Source organism: Haliotis rubra, unplaced genomic scaffold (assembly GCF_003918875.1).
Source record: "Haliotis rubra isolate DU_JTF1 unplaced genomic scaffold, ASM391887v1 Scf144, whole genome shotgun sequence".
In the NCBI taxonomy this organism is placed as follows: domain Eukaryota; kingdom Metazoa; phylum Mollusca; class Gastropoda; order Lepetellida; family Haliotidae; genus Haliotis; species Haliotis rubra.
In genome coordinates this window covers 930,429-953,263 of record NW_025765381.1, presented here as the reverse complement: position 1 = coordinate 953,263, position 22,835 = coordinate 930,429, and the positions used below count along the sequence as shown (strand labels likewise).

General features: G+C 41.2%; 1 protein-coding gene across 3 annotated transcripts in view; it reads right to left on the bottom strand.

The window, feature by feature from the left end:
- Positions 1-22,835, bottom strand: part of LOC124269329 (long-chain-fatty-acid--CoA ligase 1-like) — a 54,009-nt gene that overhangs the window by 24,173 nt on the left and 7,001 nt on the right. For all 3 annotated transcript variants that reach the window (XM_046704342.1, XM_046704340.1, XM_046704343.1), the window contains exons 2-11: positions 18,562-18,752; positions 15,071-15,188; positions 12,571-12,638; positions 11,737-11,838; positions 11,278-11,377; positions 10,613-10,785; positions 9,974-10,006; positions 9,496-9,547; positions 6,984-7,057; positions 1,133-1,345 (exon numbers count right to left, since the gene is read on the bottom strand). In XM_046704342.1, coding sequence (XP_046560298.1) covers positions 1,133-1,345; positions 6,984-7,057; positions 9,496-9,547; positions 9,974-10,006; positions 10,613-10,785; positions 11,278-11,377; positions 11,737-11,838; positions 12,571-12,638; positions 15,071-15,188; positions 18,562-18,720 — 1,092 coding nt within the window. In that variant the 5' untranslated portion in view covers positions 18,721-18,752. The remainder of the gene's footprint in view (positions 1-1,132; positions 1,346-6,983; positions 7,058-9,495; positions 9,548-9,973; positions 10,007-10,612; positions 10,786-11,277; positions 11,378-11,736; positions 11,839-12,570; positions 12,639-15,070; positions 15,189-18,561; positions 18,753-22,835) is intronic.

The following is a 22,835-nucleotide window of genomic DNA, read 5'->3' as shown; positions in this document are numbered from 1 at the left end:
ATTGGTCGCTGAAAGTGTTCTTTGTAACATTAATCACTGAAGAAAGTCTTCTGTGTATCGCTAGCCACTGAAAGTGTTGTATCATTAGTCATTGAAAAAACACTTAATCTCAAAGTATTTTGCGTAACATTGGTCGCCGAATTTTGTGTAACATTGGTCGCCGAAAGTCTTTTGTGTAACACTGGTCGCCGAAAGTCTTTTGTGTAACATTGGTCGCCGAAAGTCTTTTGTGTAACACTGGTCGCTGAAAGTGTTCTGTGTAACATTGGTCGCTAAAAGTGTTATGTGCAACATTGGTCGCTGAAAGTGTTCTGTGCAACATTGGTCGCTGAAAGAGTTTTGCGAAACATTGGTCGCTGAAAGTATTTTGTGTAACATTAGTCACTGAAGAAAGTGTTCTGTGTAACATTGGTCACTGAACGTGTTGTATCATTAGTCATTGAAAAATCACTTAATTACAAACAAAAGATACACCCTCACTGTTACATAGCTTAGTCATGTAAATATTAGCTTGGACTCATTTAGACTTGACTGATTTGATTTACATTCCTTTGTTCAGAGCGAACATTGATACAGCGTTTGTATGGAAACGAATTTATTGCAATTCTATAAAATATAGACGTACAGTTCATATTTCAGATTAAACATTGTTAAGATGTGGAGTAAAATTCAGTGTATCCTCTCGATTTTTGTTTTCAAGCTAAATGACGGTTCAAAAAGAAGAAATATGGGAAAGGACGTTGCTCCTTTGCAATCCAAAAGAAAGAATCCCATATACATTAAATTATTTTTATAAGACCAAACTTTTAAAGATGTCCTAATATTTGATCTTATTGCTTTGGACTTTTAGAAATTGATGGATAATAAAAGGCATGATACTTTCTTTATGACAATTTATGATGCGACGTTTCAGTAAGGAGTTCATACCCATGTCAAGCAAGAGTGACAACGGCATAAGAATCTATACAGAAATGTAGCATCATAATAATGATGTTGTCATGGATAAAGCATCATACTTTCCCAACTTATATTTTTCAGTTGAAATGTTATATTTCAATGTTATTTTTAAAAACAAAATATAAAACCTCAACACAATGTTTTCAATAAGACTCACAGACAAACATGTACCAACCTTGTCTCTCAGTTTGTTGAGAAGTCGGGGTACCGTGGGAAATATCGTAGGTTTTAGAGTCTGCATGTCGTTTATCAACAGAGCTACGTCCCCTGAGTAGAAGCCGATATACCCGCCTCCATGAAGCATGACCATTTGCATTGTCCTCTCGAACAGGTGAGCCAAGGGGAGGTAAGACAGATGGCAGTCATCGGGGCCAAAGTCTAAAATTTCCTGGAAGACAGGGACACATGTTGATGACAACTAGTCACTGATGATACACAATTGGATATTTCGACACTATTGCATTACATGATGTATATTGCTCAATAAACGTATTTTGAATGTCGTCACTGACACCTATGAATGACAATGCGATCCCGTTAGTCGCCTCTTACGACAAGCATCGGTAACTGTAGATCAATTCTAACCCGGATCTTCACGGGCTTCTTCCGCCATAGGGGTTACAGGTTGAATAAACGATGAACTAATATATTTCTGAAATACCTAAATAAATCACAACATGATAAGCATCCCAGCAACAATAATACGAATGACGCGAGGTTGGATAAGGCTGAACCAGACACATCTATTTACAATTCTTCACTGGACTTCGGAGAGCTGGCATTGGCTGGTTTTAATTTCACCTCCTTAGAGATAACTTTCTTTTAATTTGACTGTTATATTTTTAAACGTGCTCTTAAATTCTATCCAAACACCATTGTAAACACCTCAGAAACTACAGGTGTCATGAGGCTGAAACGATGTGCTTGTATCTTTAGAACAATGCAGACACCCACTCGTTTTACATGTCCTGGGAGTGAGTGAGTATAGTTTTACGCTGCTTTTAGCAATGTTCCAGCGACAGCATGACAGAGGACACCAGAAATGATCTTCACACTTTGTACCTATGTAGGGAATCAAATCCGCGTCTTCGGCGTGACGAGCGGACGCTTTAACCCCTAGGCAGGTATACGTAGAATAGTTAAATGTGCATACCAGTTAGTTGAAATGGGATTAAATATTACAGAGGAGGAAATTCAAAGCATGCTAATTTGTTTTGGAGCCATTAGGTTACCGCACCGCGCCTCACATGCTGTAAGACCCATACAGATTTAGATCCGTATTACAGGAAGCTTCATTAACAAATCGCCCGCATGACCAACGCGAGACAGTCGTTATGTGTTCAGTCATATGAATACTGAGTCGTTCATTCCTCTTATCGGCAGACATAATCACATGGTATAACTCACACCAGTGGTCAGGCCAGTGGGGTCTTTGTCCGTCATAATGGTGCAAGTTCATAAAGACAACTCGGCTTCTAGGTAAGGCCGTTCAGTTTTAGAACCTTTTTTTCTGAGATGTTATTTTGTTGTTATTCCAGTTATATGGCGGCGATCTGTAAATAATCAAGCCCGGACCAGACAATCCAGTGATCAACAGCATGAGAATCAATCCATGCAATTGGAATACGATGACATGTGTCAACCAGCTTCCAAATTCTCGAGTTTTCATTGTCATTTTCTGTAATATGTTAGAGGTATATTAAAATTGTATGGCGTTCGAAAAAAACATCTACTTTCATACGGGGAAGCTATGAAAAGCTATGAAAAGCAATAAAGCTAGCATTTATGGGTTATTGAGAATTAGAAGATTTTTAACAATTTCGGGCAGGAAATTTCTGAAACGATTTTCAAGCTTTAACAAGACATTAGTGTATTATTTCATTCGACATTCTTTCTGTTTGAGGATCGATTCATCCGTAAAACATAACAAAAAAAATAAAACGCCTAACCCATTTGAGAACTCGCGAAAGCTGAACGGCGGATGTGGCCTTGACTCGCAGGTGCAAGCAACTGCAGAATGTATGAAGCTCGGCGATAACGAGATTCCCCCTGACCAGGATTACAACGGTCATCTTTGAATGACCATCGGTCAATCAACCCACATTTAAATTGATTTGGAGCTTAGTGGAACAGCAGAATCAATGTCCGTCGATAGCAACTGGAGACTTACACCCGTCATATTGGGATCTAATAATATTTAGAGTGGTATTAGGAAAGGATTTGTCGAACACGGTGACGAGTTCAAATAATGCGCGTATAAGGTAATGAAAGCGTGACCGCATCATCGTATTGCTGGATACGGCTGCAGATGTTAAACGTTGGTGTTAGCTGCTGCAGCCTCGTAGCCTGTTATAGGAAGCAATTTGGAGAACAATCTTAAAATAGGATGCTGTTCAGGGGTGTATGTATGTAGGTGACGCTGTTCTAATGTGATCAACCTCGTTAGATTTTGGCTTCTTATTGTCGAGGTAATTAGCTTTAAGACTGAGCCTGTCGAGATAGAGCATTACAGTTGTGAAGGTCAGACAGTGTTCCATAGAGAGCTCAACCAGCTTGAGTGCGTGAGTGGATTTATCATCGCTTTGAACAGCGTTTAGAACTGTTAATATACCGGGGCGTCAGTATGAGGTGGGCTACCGACAAAGATTGAAATATTAACAGGCGGGTAGGGCATTCGAACCGTCGATAACGCTGATCGGCCACGTCAAAGGGACACTACTCTGTAAAGCGAATTCGAGTGCTTTAGACTGACTATATATCACAGATATGAGGTTATCTTATTTTATTATATTTATTTGCACCAAAACAATTGTATACGTAAAACTCAACTATTTTTTATTTCCTACACCTGAGTCAGTCAGACGTGCTTAGTCATAGACTTGAGTTGAAGTTCTTTTCAATGTCTTTTCTCTGGGGTCTGGGAGACTGACTGACGACGTGACAGCCACAATGATCCGATCAACCATGGGATAGAAAATTACGACTCTTCCTATTGTAAACAAATTTAGAGCGAGGGACAAAATGTTCATGTCTCATTCAACAAGGTTCGATACTATTCACACTTTGCTAAGGATCAAATCATGGATTCAACAGAAAACTATGATGTGAGGTCAAATTTGGTTTAAACATCTAAGCTTGCTGTAAGCATGGTTCCTAGGTTTCAGTATGTCATTGCATCTTGCGGATCCCATACCTGCTATTGACAAGTGTTGTTTATTTGTCAATGACTCGTTCCATGATTTGCGAAGTGCTTGATTGGAGCCATGAAAACCATTTTCATGGTTACTCATGTATCAAGTGCATACGGTTAGAATGAAGTGGCTGTCTGCCTAAAGAGGGGTTACCATATTATTATTCATCCAGTTTTTAAATGGATACAATTACAAATTATAAATCTACGTTTAAGTAAAATTGTGTGATCTTTATCAAAGTGTGAGTAGTGTGTACACACACACACACACACATATATATATATATATATATAACACATAACCGCCAATAACTGACTGACGAAGCAGCGATTATGTCGCCAAATCCACACAAGGATTGGGTCACAGTTTCAACATAACCAACCTTTGCTATAGTGGGTGAGGTTAGTTTTACGCCGTTTTTGACAATATTCCAGCAATATCACGGCGGGGGGCACCACAAATGTCCTTCACACATTGTACCCATGTGTGGAATCGAACCCGAGTATTCGGCGTGATGAGCAAACGTTTCAACCACTAGGCTACCCAACCGCACCGACGACCTTGGCTATAAGGAAACCAAGTAAGCTTAAATCTGAACCTAAAAATGACATCTAAAGCGTTTGATGTTCATATACTTTCTGTGTGCGAAAGGCGTTTGACTAATAGTTCGTTGCATAGACGCAATTACATTTTTGCTTTAATCGGAATCCAGACAGAGTGAAAAATCTCCAACAGTCAGCATTCTGTTGTCTGCCTAAATGTCAGACGACAAGGACAGTGAAAAACTGTGTCATTTAAAAAGAAATATACAGAGCACGTATGCAAAATTATGAGAGATGAGGGAACAAAACACGAACATTTTCTCACATGTAGTAGAATTAATATACAGCTTCGGCTTGATACACACTTCTGTACTTCACGTGTCTCGGTTTTGCTTGTAAATAAATATGTTCGCCGGTCTGGGTAGTTTAATCACTACAGCCCTCAAAGAGCTGAAATGCCATGTAACATACTGCTCAGAACATGTCATGTGTGATTAGCAAATACATCGACATCAAGGTCTGTGGTGATTAAACTACCCAGACCGACGAACATAATTCCTTTACAAGTAAAAGCGAAATACATAAAGTACAGAAGTATGTATCATACATAAGCTGTATTTTAATCTTCATTTGAGAAAGTGTTAGTGTTTTTTCCCTCATCTCTCATTATTATATATGTGCTCAGTATATTTATCTTATTAAATGACACAGTTTATCACTTGCACAAGATCGCTTTGTGCCAGGTTACCCTGGACATCGTTCTGCACAACGAATGCTGGAGGTCAGTTTGACACCCCATGTGAGGCACGGGTGTATTGCTCGCACGCACAAAACATGACAAGCGTCCCCAGGCTTAACATATTCAAGTTTTCAATAATCACAACGATTCATCACCACGAGATTCAATACACGCGTCCATATGAATCAGTTTAATTTCATCAAATTATAATCAGTCACTTGATTTCGTTCATACAGCATCTCCTATTTAAATTACTCAAACGTTTACACTTTCCGCGGAGGATTCTGCTTCAAGCAGCTCCGTGAGATGATGACGATGTCAACGAAGACATTTGTCAGGAGAAACAAAATGTCATAAATCGGAATTCTCCGAAAAGGAGGTCGAGACACGTTATACATGGCTGAATGCATCTGAATTGCCCATCTGAAAACCGTTCTCTATATGCTGTCAGAATTTCCCCACAGCGGATTGATAATCGATCATCAACTTCATCACAGATCAAAAGTGGCTTGATTATGCCAAACACGTCCAACTTGTAGGCCGTGAAATGAATGTAACACTTTAAATATAGTTCATTCTTCACAAACATTAATTTGGAAGAACTTGCTGGAACACTGATGATTACTCTACAAGTTTATCATTGATCTTCTTATCACAGGCTTTCACTTAATTTCAACATTGTTTTATCAATATGATGATGTTTCAGCTTACTATGGAATTGGGTTGGGTTGTTGTTTAACGCCGCACTCAGCAATATACCAGCTATATGGCAGCGGTCTGTAAATAATCGTGTCTGGACCAGACAATCCAGTGATCATCAGCATGAGCATCGATCTGCATAACTGGGATACGACGACATGTGACAACCAAGTTAGCGAGCCTGACCACCCGATCCCGTTAGTCGCCTCTTACGACAAGAATGGGTTACTGGAGATCAATTCTAACCCGGTACTGTGGGAGGAAAATGCCAGATATAACGGGTATAGACGTTTAATACTTGTTGTAAACCACAAATGTGTTGACTCAGCACTGATCCTAACCGGATCGAATCTATGCTCAGTGTATCCCGTGACGACAAAGGAAGACAACTCTACACTGTTAACTGCAGCGAAGCGAAGTACTTGTTAACTGTATTCTCCTAATTTTTATTTCTTAATTTTTAATCTTTATTGTATGGCTGCATATCACAATTTCAATCATCTAGTAATAAATGTTATTTATAATAATTGGTCTTTGTCTAACAACATAGATCATATTCCAGCTATATCACGACGTCTTGTAAACCCCCATTCCCGCCGTTTTATACACTTGACCGAGTGGCCTTAGAGTGCCTCTGTGTAATAAAGACTACCGTTGACAAAATGTCGATGTCACAACTACAAACAGAGCCACTTTCCTCAGCTAAGAAGGAGATGAGTAGTATTTTTCAGTTGTCCTCTTAAAGATATTTCGATGGAAAGAAAGGTCGAAGTTGTTTTTGTCACTTCAAAGAAAACAACTCTTCATAACACATAGAAACATGTTCCACGTTGACATACAGCTGTTCATTCTTACCCTTATTCCGTACAAAAATCCACCGAGCTCTGCAGCAAAGTTGCCGTGTGTCAACATCACTCCTTTTGGGTCTCCTGCAATGTACAAGCAAACAAATAGTTGACAGCTTCGATATTGTCAGAATCTTTGTTACCGTTTTGCAGATGTCATTGTTTAACATCGATATTATCTACTCTCAAATGCTTCACTCATTTCTTGCTACATTTCTCAACAGCCCTCTTCAACATGTGAACATACTACTTACATAATTGTATGTGAAATGAGTGTTTCATGTTACGCTATAAGTCGTTAGAATTAGTCAGTGTTGACATCATTCAACTTGAATGATTGATTTTTCCGGGCCACTGTACTTTTAAGGTCTCCCCAGATAAGTTCGATTGGGTTGAGATCACAGTGGTACGGTGGTAATCTCAAGACCTTATGGCCGTGTTGGCGTAGCATGTTGTCAATGTTATATGTGGGTGGAGGTTTGTTAGGTTTAATCAAAGAGTACAACTGTGGTTTAGTGGCCTTAATTGAAAATTGTATATTGTTATTTGTTAGACATTGCTGCATATCTGACTTCTTTGTATTGGAAGTTGGGCACGTATTGTTTGGATATCGAACACTGTGATAGGGAGCATTGTCCATGACAACAAGACTTTTGTAAGGCAGAGCTGGCAACAATTGTTCCTCAACATACTGTGTGAAAACCGTTGAGTTCATCTCTGTATGATAGTCCCTACCATCTGTGCTCTTTGGCCGAAATACCAGATCACACCCAGGTAGGAATCCACGGTGGGAACCAGCATGAAGAACGATTAAACGTTCACCTTTGCCTGTTGGTATGTTACTACCATCACTGGGATCAGTGGGTAGCCAGTGTCTGGCAGCAGTATGGTTTGCATTGACCCAGGTCTCATCCAGATATATAGGTTCGAGCCCATCCTCTCTTGCCTGCTTATTTTCTCTCAGATAGTTACACCTTTTTTTCACAATATCAGATCTCTCACACATTACAAGTTTCTGGTTTGCTACCTTCTTGTACTTGTATCCAAATTTGAGCAGTAGTTTGCTTAGCATAAACCTAGAAACATTAATGTCGTGATCCTCTGCAAGGGTGTGTTTTAACTTTCTTGTGGACAGGTGTTCATTTCTAGCAAATAGTCGGCGAATGACATCTCTGATGACCCTGATGTCAAAAGAATCTAACTTTGAATGCCTACCTTTTTTTACAAGGTTTTGTTTATTGGGTGTTGGTTTTTCATGCCAAGAGCAAAAGTTGTACGTTCCATGTAATCAGACACCTTATAAATCGGTTTGCTACGTTTGCTCTCTTTTTAAAAAAAATTCAACACATTTCTAATTAAACGTTTAGCATCATCTGAATAAGATTTCATGATGACAGCTAGAAGTAGTCAATGTGAATGATCCAAATTGTCTATCACTGTGCAGTGCACAGGTAACTATCATGAACTGCACGTGCAGTGACCTTTCTGACCCATCACTGCCGCTGTTACAGGTCATTGGCTCCCTCCCTCTGCAAGCCGTCTGCGTTCTGCTGTTTATTTTGTTGACAATTACATAGACAGATTCTTTAATACAAATGCATAAAATCGGTGATTTACAATGTGATTAGGTTGTCTGACAAAACATCCACTTGCACAGTTTGAGATCGATTGGATCATTGGATGAGATATTTACAAAACACCGGGTCCACATGCATTTCATGCCAAACTTATAGTAATATTTAGATCAGGGATGTTGGCATTTCTTTAGAGATTATGAAATCGGATATCGGATTGCTGATCAACAAAACGAAGTTCATTTTTTATCGCAGTTCTCGACCATCTGCATTGGAGTTAGTAAGTCTGCATGGTTTACGCCGCTTTTAGCAATTTTCCGTCAACATCACGGCGGAGGACACCAGAAACGGGCTTCACACATGTAGGGAACCTTCGGGGTGACGAGCGAACGCTTTAACTACTGGGCTAACCAACCGCCCATATCTGCATTTGGATAATTAGTTATCGTGTGTACTTCATTTCATAACAACTGGATGTCACACCTGACTGCAATGTGCATGTTTACGTTCACATATCGTTCTTTAATTACATTTATTTAACGTCATGCAGCAGTTTTTGTAGCAGCAAACCTCATAGAAGGTGGCTAACGTTTGTTTTCAAGGTCAAACAACAGGCCTCGTTCGTATACTATACATGAATATTAGTGATGCATTAGTTATTAGCTGTTTATATTTCTTCATATTTGATTTCAGTCTGCTAATATGCTGTATTGTCGCCAGTAGTAATGGAAATCAATGTTAACGTAATAATTTAGCATATTTCATATTTATTGCATAATCATTTTGCGGTTGAGTGAATTCAACACTATATCACTGCGGCTTGTAAGCCGTCCTGGCCAAGCAACATTCTCAACCAAGTCACCTTGCCCGATCGACCGATCCACATTGGCCGGCTCTAAGAACCAACTTGGGATAAATACACACGACTATTTTGGCTTTAGTACTTACCCGTTGTTCCACTTGTGAAGGAAATTGTCGCCAGGTCTGATGGTTTGGGAGGCTGAAGAATCAAATTATAAATCTTTACATACAATCACTATTTCACAAAATATGAAACTCAGATGTAACATGACGTGCAAAGAGTTTGGAATCCGACTTATGAATATATTTTTCCTACCTCATGGACTTACGTTGACAAACAAACTATGGGTCCTTGGGAAACGCAGTAATTCTTTTCAAGAGTGCTTATAGAAATGTTGAGGTCTTGCAATTCAATAAGGACTTCAGTTACTTGATATATATTTCTTGTCAATACGTTCGTACAATGAATATTTTTTATGTCCGCTTGGACGTAAAATATATATTTCTGCGTCTATTCAACATTGTGTGTACATGCTCATTTTTCCTCTCGAAAAATAGTTAATTACTTAGTGACTGAAGTTAACAACATGAGGATTGTACGGACGTTTCTAACAACTAAACTCACCACTGGAATCTGCAGTTTCTCTTTGCCGCGTGCCTGTGGAACAAAACATCCAAAAGTCATACTCAAAATAACAATCTTAGTTCCCCTGAATGGAACTAAATATTATGTGCTGTGTCAATATGAACAAATTTAAGGGTCGGTATCAACAGCAGGTGAATTTAAAAAGTCTGTGGTGAGGTGAAATGGGGTTTAACGTCGTGCTTGAGAATATTTCGCTCATATGACGACATGCATGCGTGTGTATGTGTGGCTGCTCGTACTAGCCCAGACTGAAGCTGGTTTTATAGTGCTAGCTCACTGAGATACCATGCCGCAGTTAAGCATGAATACCACACTGAGACACATTATACTGACTCCGAGCCGACCAGTCCTTGTTGTACCCATTAATGCCGAGCGCCAGACAGGGACCAACAAGTACCACATTTTAACGTCTTTTGGTATGACGCGGCCGGGGATCGAACCCGCGACCGTCAGCTCTCCGGGCGGACGCTCTAAGCACTACACCACGGAGGCGGTCCTAAAAATCTGAAGATGTAGAAACATCGTGATGGTTCTTAATTCTTCGACTTGTTTGATTTTATGCCCTTCCCTTTAAGCCACATATACAATTTGATAATATCCATAAACGAGTAGAATCACCTCGACTTCAGCAAATGAGAGTATCTTTATCCCGTGAGCCTCCGCCTGCTTGATGACGTCACTGGTTGGGTCATCCATGATGATGATAGTCTTGAGGGACGGTGTCGTCTCGGCGCTGTCGAGGAGCCTCTCAACCCGCGTTGACGTGTCACACACTACGGTCGCCATCTCCGCTGTAAGAAGTTAGTGAGACGGTGTTTCTAACACATCACCAGCACCGCTGCAGCAGCAGGGCGAGTGAGTATAATTTTACGCCGCTTTTACCAATATTCTAGCCATATTACGTGTGGTTGTAGGCTTATATACACTTTGCATATGTTGAGAATAGAGCCATCCGATCGTCTTGATTATTACATTCATTTAAATAAAATGCCATAGTGCTGTAACACTATCTTCAAAGCATCACCCCAAAGGTACGTATGTACACCATTAATGGCCCCACACATTGTACCCATGTGGGGAATCGAACCTGGGTCTTCGGCGTGACGAGCGAACGCTTTAACCACTAGGTTACCCCACCGCCCCGTTTATCAATCGACACCGGTATGGCGCTGATGACCATGGCAGATGATCAGGCCGAAACTGGAATATTGCGGATCCTGGTGTGTTCAAGGGACGCAACTTTGCACAATAATTGCTTCTCAGAGGAGTAGACGTTAACTTACAGAGGTTAATGATGTACTGGCAAGCCGTTGGTCCTAGTGTGTCGTACAGGGGAACTGTTACCATGGAGTAGGCATTGCATGCTTGCTCTGCCAACACCCACTGTCAACAGAACATATGTATGTGAATAGCGAGACAATAATATTGTCAACAGAACAAATGTATGTGAATAGCGAGACCATAATACTGTCAACAGGACACATGTATTTGAATAGCGAATAACATTGTCAACAGAACATACGTATGTGAATAGCGAGACAATAATATTGTCAACAGAACAAATGTATGTGAATAGCGAGACCATAATACTGACAACAGAACACATGTATTTGAATAGCGAATAACATTGTCAACAGAACATACGTATGTGAATAGCGAGACAATAATATTGTCAACAAAGCATACAGTTCAAAACATCTGCTACTAACCCGACCCATGAGTTGTGGGTACCTGTCACTCACCTCTATTCTGTTGATGCTGTATATACCAATAAACGTGTCTGGGTGTGGCTTCAGACCCAGCTGTATCAACCCGGAGGCGAAGGCACGTGCTCTGTCGTATACCTGTAATCAGGTGAATAAGTGTTGTTTACCGTGCTAACACAGCTTCATCTACTTGGGGCATAGACTGTAAGTGTTATGCATCTTTTACTAGTATATATATTTCAATTACATTTAAAAAAAAGTAGGGGAACGTGAACTTTCAATTTGCTACGTATAAGCTTTAACAAACTTTTCAAAGACAGAAATCTTATGAACGCACCACCATTTCTCTTTATCGCTACCCCTCAACACAACGCATGGAATGCACGTGCACAACGCAGTAGCCCCATACACGTGCATGGGGTGGCATTCTTGATTTTGACTGTTTTCAAGAAGGTCGATAAATCACTGTAGACCATTAATTATGTTTCTAACCTTTTTATTGTTTGAGAATGAAAATCGTTCACATTCAAACTTCACGTCATACACCAATCATCTTCCTAGCGCGATTACTGTACAAACGACTATGGTCACTAAGGAAGTGCAAGTGGTGATGTACTATCAAAACATTCATTATTATCATATCAACATTGATTGATTCCGATGTATCTCCCAATCGTAAACTGAAAACGAAGTTCCCCGACTTGTTTTGAAGAGTATGTTACGTCAAGCTTTATGATTAATTAGCAGATGGTTCACGTTATTAAGGTCACGGGATTCCAACCGTACAACAAAATATCCCACCGCCCCAAATTCATGAAGCATATCGGACAAGAACTAGTTTTACTGCTCTGTGTTTATACGAATTCTTACCTGCTGATATGTCAGGTATTCATATTCATTGTTAGGTCCTGTTCTTTTGCCGAGACACTTTCTGTGACCTACATAGAACAAAGGGAATTTGAAGGTAAACGCTGTATTTGGTATATTCATATCTGTATCCTAATTGGATTCCAGACAAAATGAAGAAAAGGTGTTCATCCGTATCATCTGAGAAACATTTTTATTTATTTCTTCTGAAATTAAGCCCTGGGCTTAAATTGGCTGAAATTCGAGATGAAGTAAAATACAACAAAACTTCTTTTTAACTTTTAATGGAACGAATCTTATTCCATGAACAAATTCAATCATCCTTTCAACATAACTATCATAATTTGAGAGAACTCTTTTAAAATTCAAACTGCTGCGTTGAAATTAAATGAAACACATTAAACGACTCGTCACTGAGGTTTCATCATCTGGTCCTCATCTGTCAATCAGCATCACCATCTTCTGAACTGGAATCCTCGAAAGGGTCGTCACTTAGCTGGTCATCATCTGGCAGTACAAGACCTTAGTCCGACTGAAGAACATCTGGCAGCCTGGAGTTCAGTTGCACCAGTGGAACCTGTTCTCCCTTTCAGCTACACCACACAATCTGAACGAATTCTCGACAACCGTTGGGGAGATAGAAGCTACTGCATCAGGGGATTCAGATACCGTGTACATCAAAACTTCGCATGATGGTCTTTTCCTGTTGCCGGCGACAGTGAATTCTTTTTCACCATTAATTAACCAGTTCTGCCACTGCTTACTCATGGCAGCTTTGAATGGGTGTTAACTCCGCCAGATACATCCAGAGGTTGCAGGTAGGACTTGGTTTTTGGTGGGATTTGCTTGGTGGCCGCATTCAAGGATTTGAGTGATTCGACGACGGCATCAGTGTAATGGCTCTTGTGGTTGTCCATAAGCGGAAGGGAGGGTTCAGTTGCAAAAAGCTGTCTTGAGCTCTAAAACAGATTCAGTGCAGGTCAACATCAGGGCTTCGGTCACTGATCCGCCTTTAGAAACAAAGAGATCAATATTTGGGGGACTTTGCATTTCTTTTGCATCAACAAGTTGCAAAACCAAAGACCATGATCTCGCAGATTGGGAATTCGAATCCAGGATCAGAAGATCCAGACACGTCTAAGGTACGTAACTCTTCACAGCTGGCACAGGACCAGAAGCTGGTTGTACAATATTGAAATAAACGAAAACACTGTAGGAAATACGTGCTTTGAGTGGATTTGCGTATGTTTGCAGATATTTACCAACTTCGTGGATACATTTCATACAATGCTATACCATTACTACATGCTCATCGTATATTTTCGTATACACAAGAAGCACGTTCTAGTATACCATGACCTGTGTTTTCATCTTGCATAGCCCCAACCCATACAAATGCAACAAGAAACATACACATGCACGCCGCAAGCTGGTGGCTTCATAGTGTCTGTTGGAAGAATGCAGTTGACGACAGTCAGCTTGCTAGTGTTCATCTGGGTGAGATCTGTCAATATTTTAAGACTGACGTTGTATTGTTGACGTTCATCAGCTGATGAAGATAATGATTCAAGTGTGCCAATTCCATGATACTGTCAATTCATTAACTCTCTGCTTGACTGATAACTCAGCGATGCGACATACTGAAATCGGGAAATGCCCGACAGTTGGCATGGTAGTATCCATCTTGGCGAGGTCACCTACTACTGTCAATATATATGGACGATTCCAAGGTTTTCCGCACAAAACCTATTTCTAAAGCATCTAGCTCGTCTGCCAAAGTCGATACCAACTATTGTGCGTGTATTGAATAGCTGATAGTGATTATATGTAACTTGACAATTCCCTCTTTGAGGTAAAACTCATGCAGAGACCGGTTGATATTAGCGGCATACATCGTATTGTCTATAAGAGCATTGGGAATGACCTACATTCCATTCATGTAACAGTTACATTTGGGATTACACTTTCTAAGTAAAGAAAGATTCGAACCCACACCCTCAGAGCCAGGCGCCTAATCGTCAGCACACAAAGTCAGACGCCTAACCCGCTCAGCCACCGCGGCTTCCACAGAAATGGAAGTCGGACAACTGGTAGTCTATACCACCGACTGTGTGCGTTTGGGAAATAATGTTCCTTCTTGAGGCGTTATTGTAAGTCTGAGAAAATGAGGACACTGCTTATATCAGACATTCATGAGTGAGTGAGTTATTATTTAACGTCACATCGGCAATATATCAGCCATATCGTGACGAGAACACTTGACATTAAAATAGAATATATATAGATAGTATAAAAACCTGCCGACAAAGGACAGTAAAGCAACTAGGGTATCACAGATATACATGTAAAACTAGTAATTGAATCTAAAACATTTTAACTATAGGGGACAACACAATATAAAAATAGGCTATAGATCACCAACAACTGAAGGTAGATCACCATACTAGGGTCCATGGTCGGACATTCATGACACTCTAAGAGTTCTCGTGCTTTAACAACTCACGTGACTTCTTGAGACCACAGAGGAAGATCGTGTACAGTGTGTCCGCTTCGTCAGAAATACGTTCCATTGGCTTCTTCTCCTTGAAGTCACTCATCTTTGAAGACGCTCGCACCCCACCCTGTATAGTGAGAGAGTGAATTTAGTTTTACGCCGCTTTTAACAATATTCCAGCAACATCATGGCGGGGGATACCAGAAATGCACTTCACACATTGTATCCATGTGGGGAATCGAACCCGGGCCTTCAGCTTGACGAACGATCACTTTAACCACTAGGCAACCCCGCCACCCGCTCTGTATAACAGATTCCAGTTACTGCACGAATTGCAATGCATATAAACAGGATAAAATCTTTGCTCATCGTATTTTTATGTGTTTCTCATCTCCAAATTTAACTAGCTAAAGAGCCAACGGGGAGGAAGGTATCAGTATGGTATTTGTCCCCATTAATTGTTTACCTTCTTCCATATAATTCCATGAAATTTAAATGAAAAAACGACCAATCTGACCTGAACGTTATGCGTGTGCGAGGGTAAAATCATTTTATTCATCATATCAATGAATAGATTTCCACAGTGGCAGGGGAAATTAAGACAGAAAAGTTTGTATTATTTCACATAATTTAAGTCGGGCAGGAAATGAGAAACAGTAATTAACTGCCCCCCTTACAAGTGAATGAGCGAATTACGTTTAAGCGAATTACTGTCAAGGTCTTGCCTCTGTCTCTACAAATTAATAGTCTGATTGGGGGTAAACAAACGAACACCTACCAACAGATCTGATCGTGAGGTCAGACAAACATCCATCATTAGTGCATGCTCTATGTCTTAAGTCTGGATGTGTGGGATCAGACAAACATCTTCCATTATTGCAGGCTCTATGTCTTAAGTCTGGATGTGGGGTCAGACAAACATCTACCATTACTGCAGGCTCTATGTCTTAAGTCTGGTCGTGGGGTCAGATAAACATCTACCATTATTGCAGGCTCTATGTCTTAAGTCTGGATGTGTGGGGTCAGACAAACATCTACCATTACTGCAGGCTCTATGTCTTAAGTCTGATTTTGGGATAAAAAAAACATCTACCATTACTGCAGGCTCTATGTCTTAAGTCTGGATGTGTGGGGTCAGACAAACATCTACCATTACTTCAGGCTCTATGTCTTAAGTCTGGATGTGGGGTCAGACAAACATTTACCATTACTGCAGGCTCTATGTCTTAAGTCTGGATGTGTGGGGTCAGACAAACATCTACCATTACTGCAGGCTCTATGTCTTAGAAGTCTGGTCGTGGGGTCAGATAAACATCTACCATTATCTGCAGGATGTCTATGTCTTAAGTCTGGATGTGTCTGATGGGGTCAGACAAACATCTACCATTACTTCCAGGCTCTATGTCTTAAGTCTGGATGTGGGGTCAGACAAACATCTACCATTACTTCAGGCTCTATGTCTTAAGTCTGGATGTGGGATCAGACAAACATCTACCATTACTTCAGGCTCTATGTCTTAAGTCTGGATGTGTGGGGTCAGACAAACATCTACCATTACTTCCAGGCTCTATATGTCTTAAGTCTGGATGTGGGGTCAGACAAACATCTACCATTACTTCAGGCTCTATGTCTTAAGTCTGGATGTGTGTGTGGGTCAGACAAACATCTACCATTATTGCAGGCTCTATGTCTTAAGTCAAACATCTACCATTACTGCAGGCTCCTATGTCTTAAGTCTGGATGTGTGGGGTCAGACAAACATCTACCATTACTTCCAGGCTCTATGTCTTAAGTCTGGATGTCAGATCAAACAATCTACCACCATTACTTCAGGCTCTATGTCTTAAGTCTGGATGTGTGGGGTCAGATAAACATCTACCATTACTTCAGGCTCTATGTCTTAAGTCTGGATGTTGGATCAGACAAACATCTCATTACTTAGGCCTATGTCTTAGAAGTCTGGATGTGTGGGGTCAGACCAAACTATGTACTTCAGGCTCTATGTCTTAAGTCTGGATTTGGGGTCAGACAAACATCTACCATTACTTCAGGCTCCCTATGTCTTAAGTCTGGATGTGTGGGGTCAGACAAACATCTACCATTACTGCAGGCTCTATGTCTTAAGTCTGATGTGTCAGACAAACATCTACCATTACTGCAGGCTCTCTATGTCTTAAGTCTGGATGTGGGGTCAGACAAACATCTACGATTACTTCCCAGGCTCTATGTCTTAAGTCTGGATGTGGGGTCAGACAAACATCTACCATTACTTCAGGCTCTATGTCTTAAGTCTGGATGTGTGGGGTCAGACAAACATCTACCATTATTGCAGGCTCTATGTCTTAAGTCTGGATGTGTGGGGTCAGACAAACATCTACCATTACTGCTGGCTCTATGTCTTAAGTCTGGATGTGTGGGGTCAGACAAACATCTACGATTACTTCAGGTTCTATGTCTTAAGTCTGGATGTGGGATCAGACAAACATCTACCATTACTTCAGGCTCTATGTCTTAAGCCTGGGTGTGTGGGGTCAGACAAACATCTACGATTACTTCAGGCTCTATGTCTTAAGTCTGGATGTGGGATCAGACAAACATCTACCATTACTTCAGGCTCTATGTCTTAAGTCTGGATGTGTGGGGTCAGACAAACATCTACCATTATTGCAGGCTCTATGTCTTAAGTCTGGATGTGGGATCAGACAAACATCTACCATTACTTCAGGCTCTATGTCTTAAGTCTGGATGTGTGGGGTCAGACAATGTGTGGGGTCAGACAAACATCTACCATTACTGCAGGCTCTATGTCTTAAGTCTGGATGTGGGATCAGACAAACATCTACCATTACTTCAGGCTCTATGTCTTAAGTCTGGATGTGTGGGGTCAGACAAACATCTACCATTACTTCAGGCTCTATGTCTTAAGTCTGGATGTGGGATCAGACAAACATCTACCATTACTTCAGGCTCTATGTCTTAAGTCTGGATGTGGGGTCAGACAAACATCTACCATTACTGCTGGCTCTATGTCTTAAGTCTGGATGTGGGGTCAGACAAACATTTACCATTACTGCAGGCTCTATGTCTTAAGTCTGGATGTGGGGTCAGACAAACATCTACCATTATTGCGGGATCTATGTCTTAAGTCTGGACGTAGGATCAGACAAACATCTACCATTACTTCAGGCTCTATGTCTTAAGTCAGGATGTGGGATCAGACAAACATCTACCATTACTTCAGGCTCTATGTCTTAAGTCTGGTCGTGCGATCAGATAAACATCCATCATTACTGCAGGCACTATGTCTTAAGTCTGGATGTTGGATCAGCCAGACATCTACCATTACTTCAGGCTCTATGTCTTAAGTCTGGATGTGGGGTCAGACAAACATCTACCATTACTTCAGGCTCTATGTCTTAAGTCTGGATGTGTGGGTCAGACAAATAACATCTTCGCTTAGATCTTTATTCCGTTGTGGGGTCAAAGAAATAAACACCTACCCCAAGATCTATAGTCTGATTGTGAGGGTCGATGACAAGCGGGATGGGTTTCGGTCCTCCCTTTAGAAGATATGAGGCTGCTACGGTGCCCGCCACAGCGAGAGCCCCAGCTCCGACTTGCCCCACTCGGGTCACCAGAAGGTCTCTTACAGCGTCCATATTCACTGTTTGGCAGTAGACTCAGACTGGATCTGAAACACAAACATTTCTTGAAGATAACGTTTGACTGACCCTCGCTAAACAGGAAGAACAGGAAATGTATGACGTGAAATGGAAAGACGAACGAATTAAGTTGTAAGTGAAAACATTGTTCATTGACTGTTCCAGACATGCCCTTTCGTGTTATGGCGAACGTGAAGCTTCAGGTCCGGCTAGTCATCGGAGGCGCCGCAATACACCGCGCAGAGTGAGTGAGTGAGTGAGTGAGTGAGTGAGATAGTGAGTGAGTGAGTGAGTGAGTGAGTGAGTGAGTGAGTATAGTTTTAACCCGCTTTTAGCAATATTCCAGCAATATCACGGCAGGTGGACAAAAGAAATGGGAATCGAACACGGTTCTTCGGTGTGACGAGCGAACGATTTAACCATTGGGTTACTCACTTCTGCTGTCACAGCAACACCACTTCCAAATTATAAATGCATATATATTCGGATAAAACGAGACATTTGAAGTGAACAGAAAACAACACGCGCCTCGCTAACTAGTGTGTGTGTGTGTGTGTGTGTGTGTGTGTGTGTGTGTGTGTCCCGTCGCACCTCTTTAATTCCCTTTGACCGCCTCCGTGGTGTAGTGCTTAGAGCGTCCGCCCGGAGAGCGGAAGGTCGTGGGTTCGATCCCCGACCGCGTCATACCATAAAACGTTAAAATATGGTACTTGTTGGTCCCTGCCTGGCGCTTGGCATTAATGGGTACAACAAGGACTGGTCAGCTCGGAGTCAGTATAATGTGTCTCAGTGGGGTGTTCATGCTTCACTGCGGCATGGTATCTCAGTGGGCTAGCACTATAAAACCAGCCTAAGTCTGGGCTAGTACAAGCAGCCGCACATACACATACACACGCATGCACGTCGTCATATGAGCGAAATATTCTCAAGCACGACGTTAAACCCAATTTCACCTCACCTCACCTAAGCTTTAATTCCCTTTAAAGCATATAGACTCAATCTTGATGTTTGTTTGCTGTTTAACGCCGCACTCAGCAATCATCCAGCTGCTCAACCCAGTGATCAACAGCATGAGCATCGGTCTACATCGGGATACAATGACATCTGTCAATCAAGGCAGCGAGCCTGACCACCCGATCCCGTTATTCGCCTCTTAAGCCAAGCACAGGTGACTCCATCTTGAGCATTATGACGCAATTCACGTCGGGGGGTCACCAGAAATGGGCTTCGCACATTGAACCCATATGGGGAATCGAACCCGGGCCTTTGGCGTGACGAGAGAAAGCTTTAACCACTTGGCTACCCCACCGCCCCACAGTGACGAGCGCCGTGATTTTAAAAATCGCAATGTGCTAAATAGAAACAAGTACATACGATAATCCAAATCCTGCTTATTACACAATGCATATGCTTAGTAGAACAGGAAACATAATATAAATGGCAAACCATGATGTCCATTGAAATTTAATCGCAACTTTCATTACTTTTCATAAACCAAGTTACTTTTCGCTAGTTGGTGGACTTAAGTTAGTTGACAGGTGATACCGTGTAGATTTTCACTCGGATAATCTTACGCATTATAAAAAAGATGTGGTTTTAGCTACCGTATAATTGGGCAATGTAATTGATGTAATTGACGAGATTCAGATATCCGGACATTCGTTTATCTGGGAAAATGTAAGAAAACACAAGCGTCACGATAAGTGACGTTCTACCGTAATTCGTTTTCTCACCTTATTCCGAAATGGTCGCTATTCCTCTGTTTTTTGGAGCTGGCGATGTCAACACGTACGTGAAGGAATATCCCTAGTAGTGTGCATCAATCCAGATACAGAACATATATACCTGTCTCTGCGTCAATGCATACAATAACTAGCCAACCAATGCCACGTCACTTCGACCCATCATAATTAATTGAACGCGGGCGGGTTGTTCTACGAGCAATTACCGACACCAAACACAAAGAGAACAACAATACACAACCTGACGCTTCGAACCATCATAAAATACATTGTGTGTCCCTCGTTTTTCGAATGAGCAAGCCTCATTTAGAAAGAAATAGACCACCCTCGTTTGCAACACCTGCTTTAAGCATATGCTAATATTGTAAAGTATTTTACGATGATATATCCCAAACTTAACGACGTTAAAATTGTTGTACAGTTTGGATTCTAAATGAAATTTCCACTCGGGGTCATCTTTTATAAAACGGCTGTTCCATCCAACATATCGCATTCTGTTTAAAGCCACATAAGTGAGTGAGTGAGTTTAGTTTTACGCCGCAAAATTCCAGCTATATGGCGGCGGTCTGTCAATAATCGAGTCTGGACCAGACAATCCAGTGATGAACAATATGAGCATCGATCAATGCAGTTGGGATATGATGACATGTGTCAACCACGTCAGCGAGCCTGACCATCCGATCCCGTTAGTCGCCTCTTTGGACAAGCATGGGTTACTGAAGATCAATTCTAACGCGGATCTTCACGGGTTTAAAGCCACATAAAACATGCGTGTTTCAGATGTCCCTACCCATCCTAAGAACCGAAGGGTTTCCCATTTTCCTTGAGTATTGCACGTATATGTGACTTGTACACAATGCTTGGGCTCAACTACAGCCATTTCCCTAAAATTAAAAGACAGGCCTGCCTACTGTAGTTTTGGTTTGGTTGAAAGAGTAACACATATTTGAGTTAGGTTGTGTCCATGCACATGTTTTCACATATCAGTCACATTATGGAATAGTGAGTGAGTGAGTTTAGTGTCACGCCGCTTTCAGCAATATTTCAGCAATATCACGGTGGGGGTCACCAGAAATGGGCTTCACACTTTGTACCCATGTGGGGAATCGAACCGGGTCTTCGGCGTGACGAGCGAACGCTTTAACCACTAGGCTATCCCACCATCCCATTATGGAAGAACGATAAAGTGATGTTAATAAAACTCAAAGTATCACAAATTTATATCACTAGTAACTACACATGAATTAAATTCTATTCTAATCAGAATTATCATTTGCTTGTTTCAGTTTTAACGCAAGTATATATCACCTACAGCATGCTAATTCAGCACATTCCTACACATGCGTTTAAATAGTTCTTGTCTATAAGATATGCACAGCATATATACAGCTGGGTATTGTCTGAAACACATGATAGTTAAACCTGTCAAATTTCGTTAATTTGTGACAGTTAAATATATTCAATGCCAAATGACCAACCCACAGCAAATATACATACCTTGGTAACTGTTAGATGCTTGATTGGCATTTTATAAGATGCTATTTGATGAAAATAGAGATTTTTTCTGGGTTACATCTTTTTTTTATTCTTTTTTTTAAAAAGAAGATGTAACCCAGAAAAAATATTTATGTTCATAGGTAACCACTGGTACCACTAAAACATCCAGATACTTTCATGTTAATATCCAGCAGGAGGTGGTCTGGGGTGCTGACTTGGTGCATGCATGCTATCATACCCCTTTGTCATGACTGTATAACTATTGCCACGTGGAGCTAGTGTTTCCCAATTTAGTGAGGTGAGGTGAAATTGGGTTTAACGTCGTGCTTGAGAATATTTCGCTCATATGACGACGTGCATGCGTGTGTATGTGTTTGTGCGGCTGCTTGTACTAGCCCAGACTTAGGCTGGTTTTATAGTGCTAGCCCACTGAGATACCATGCCGCAGTGAAGCATGAATACCCCACTCAGACACATTATACTGACTCCGAGCCGACCAGTCCTTGTTGTACCCATTAATGCCGAGCGCCAGGCAGGGACCAACAAGTACCATATTTTAACGTCTTTTGGTATGACGCGGTCGGGGATCGAACCCACGACCTTCCGCTCTCCGGGCGGACGCTCTAACCACTACACCACGGAGGCGGTCCCCAATTTAGTTTTGGTAGGAAGTGTTATTTATAAATATGCATGAGAGGGAAGCAACATTTAGGTCATAGAATCTGTATATTGCTATAAACATCCTTCCATGACATAACTGGAAAGGAACAGGCAAGAAACAGTTCCGTGTGTACTTGGGGTAGAAGGAAATTAGGAAATGTCAAAGCCAGTGGTTTAATGAAGCCGGCCATTGATGTACGCATATTTTAATTG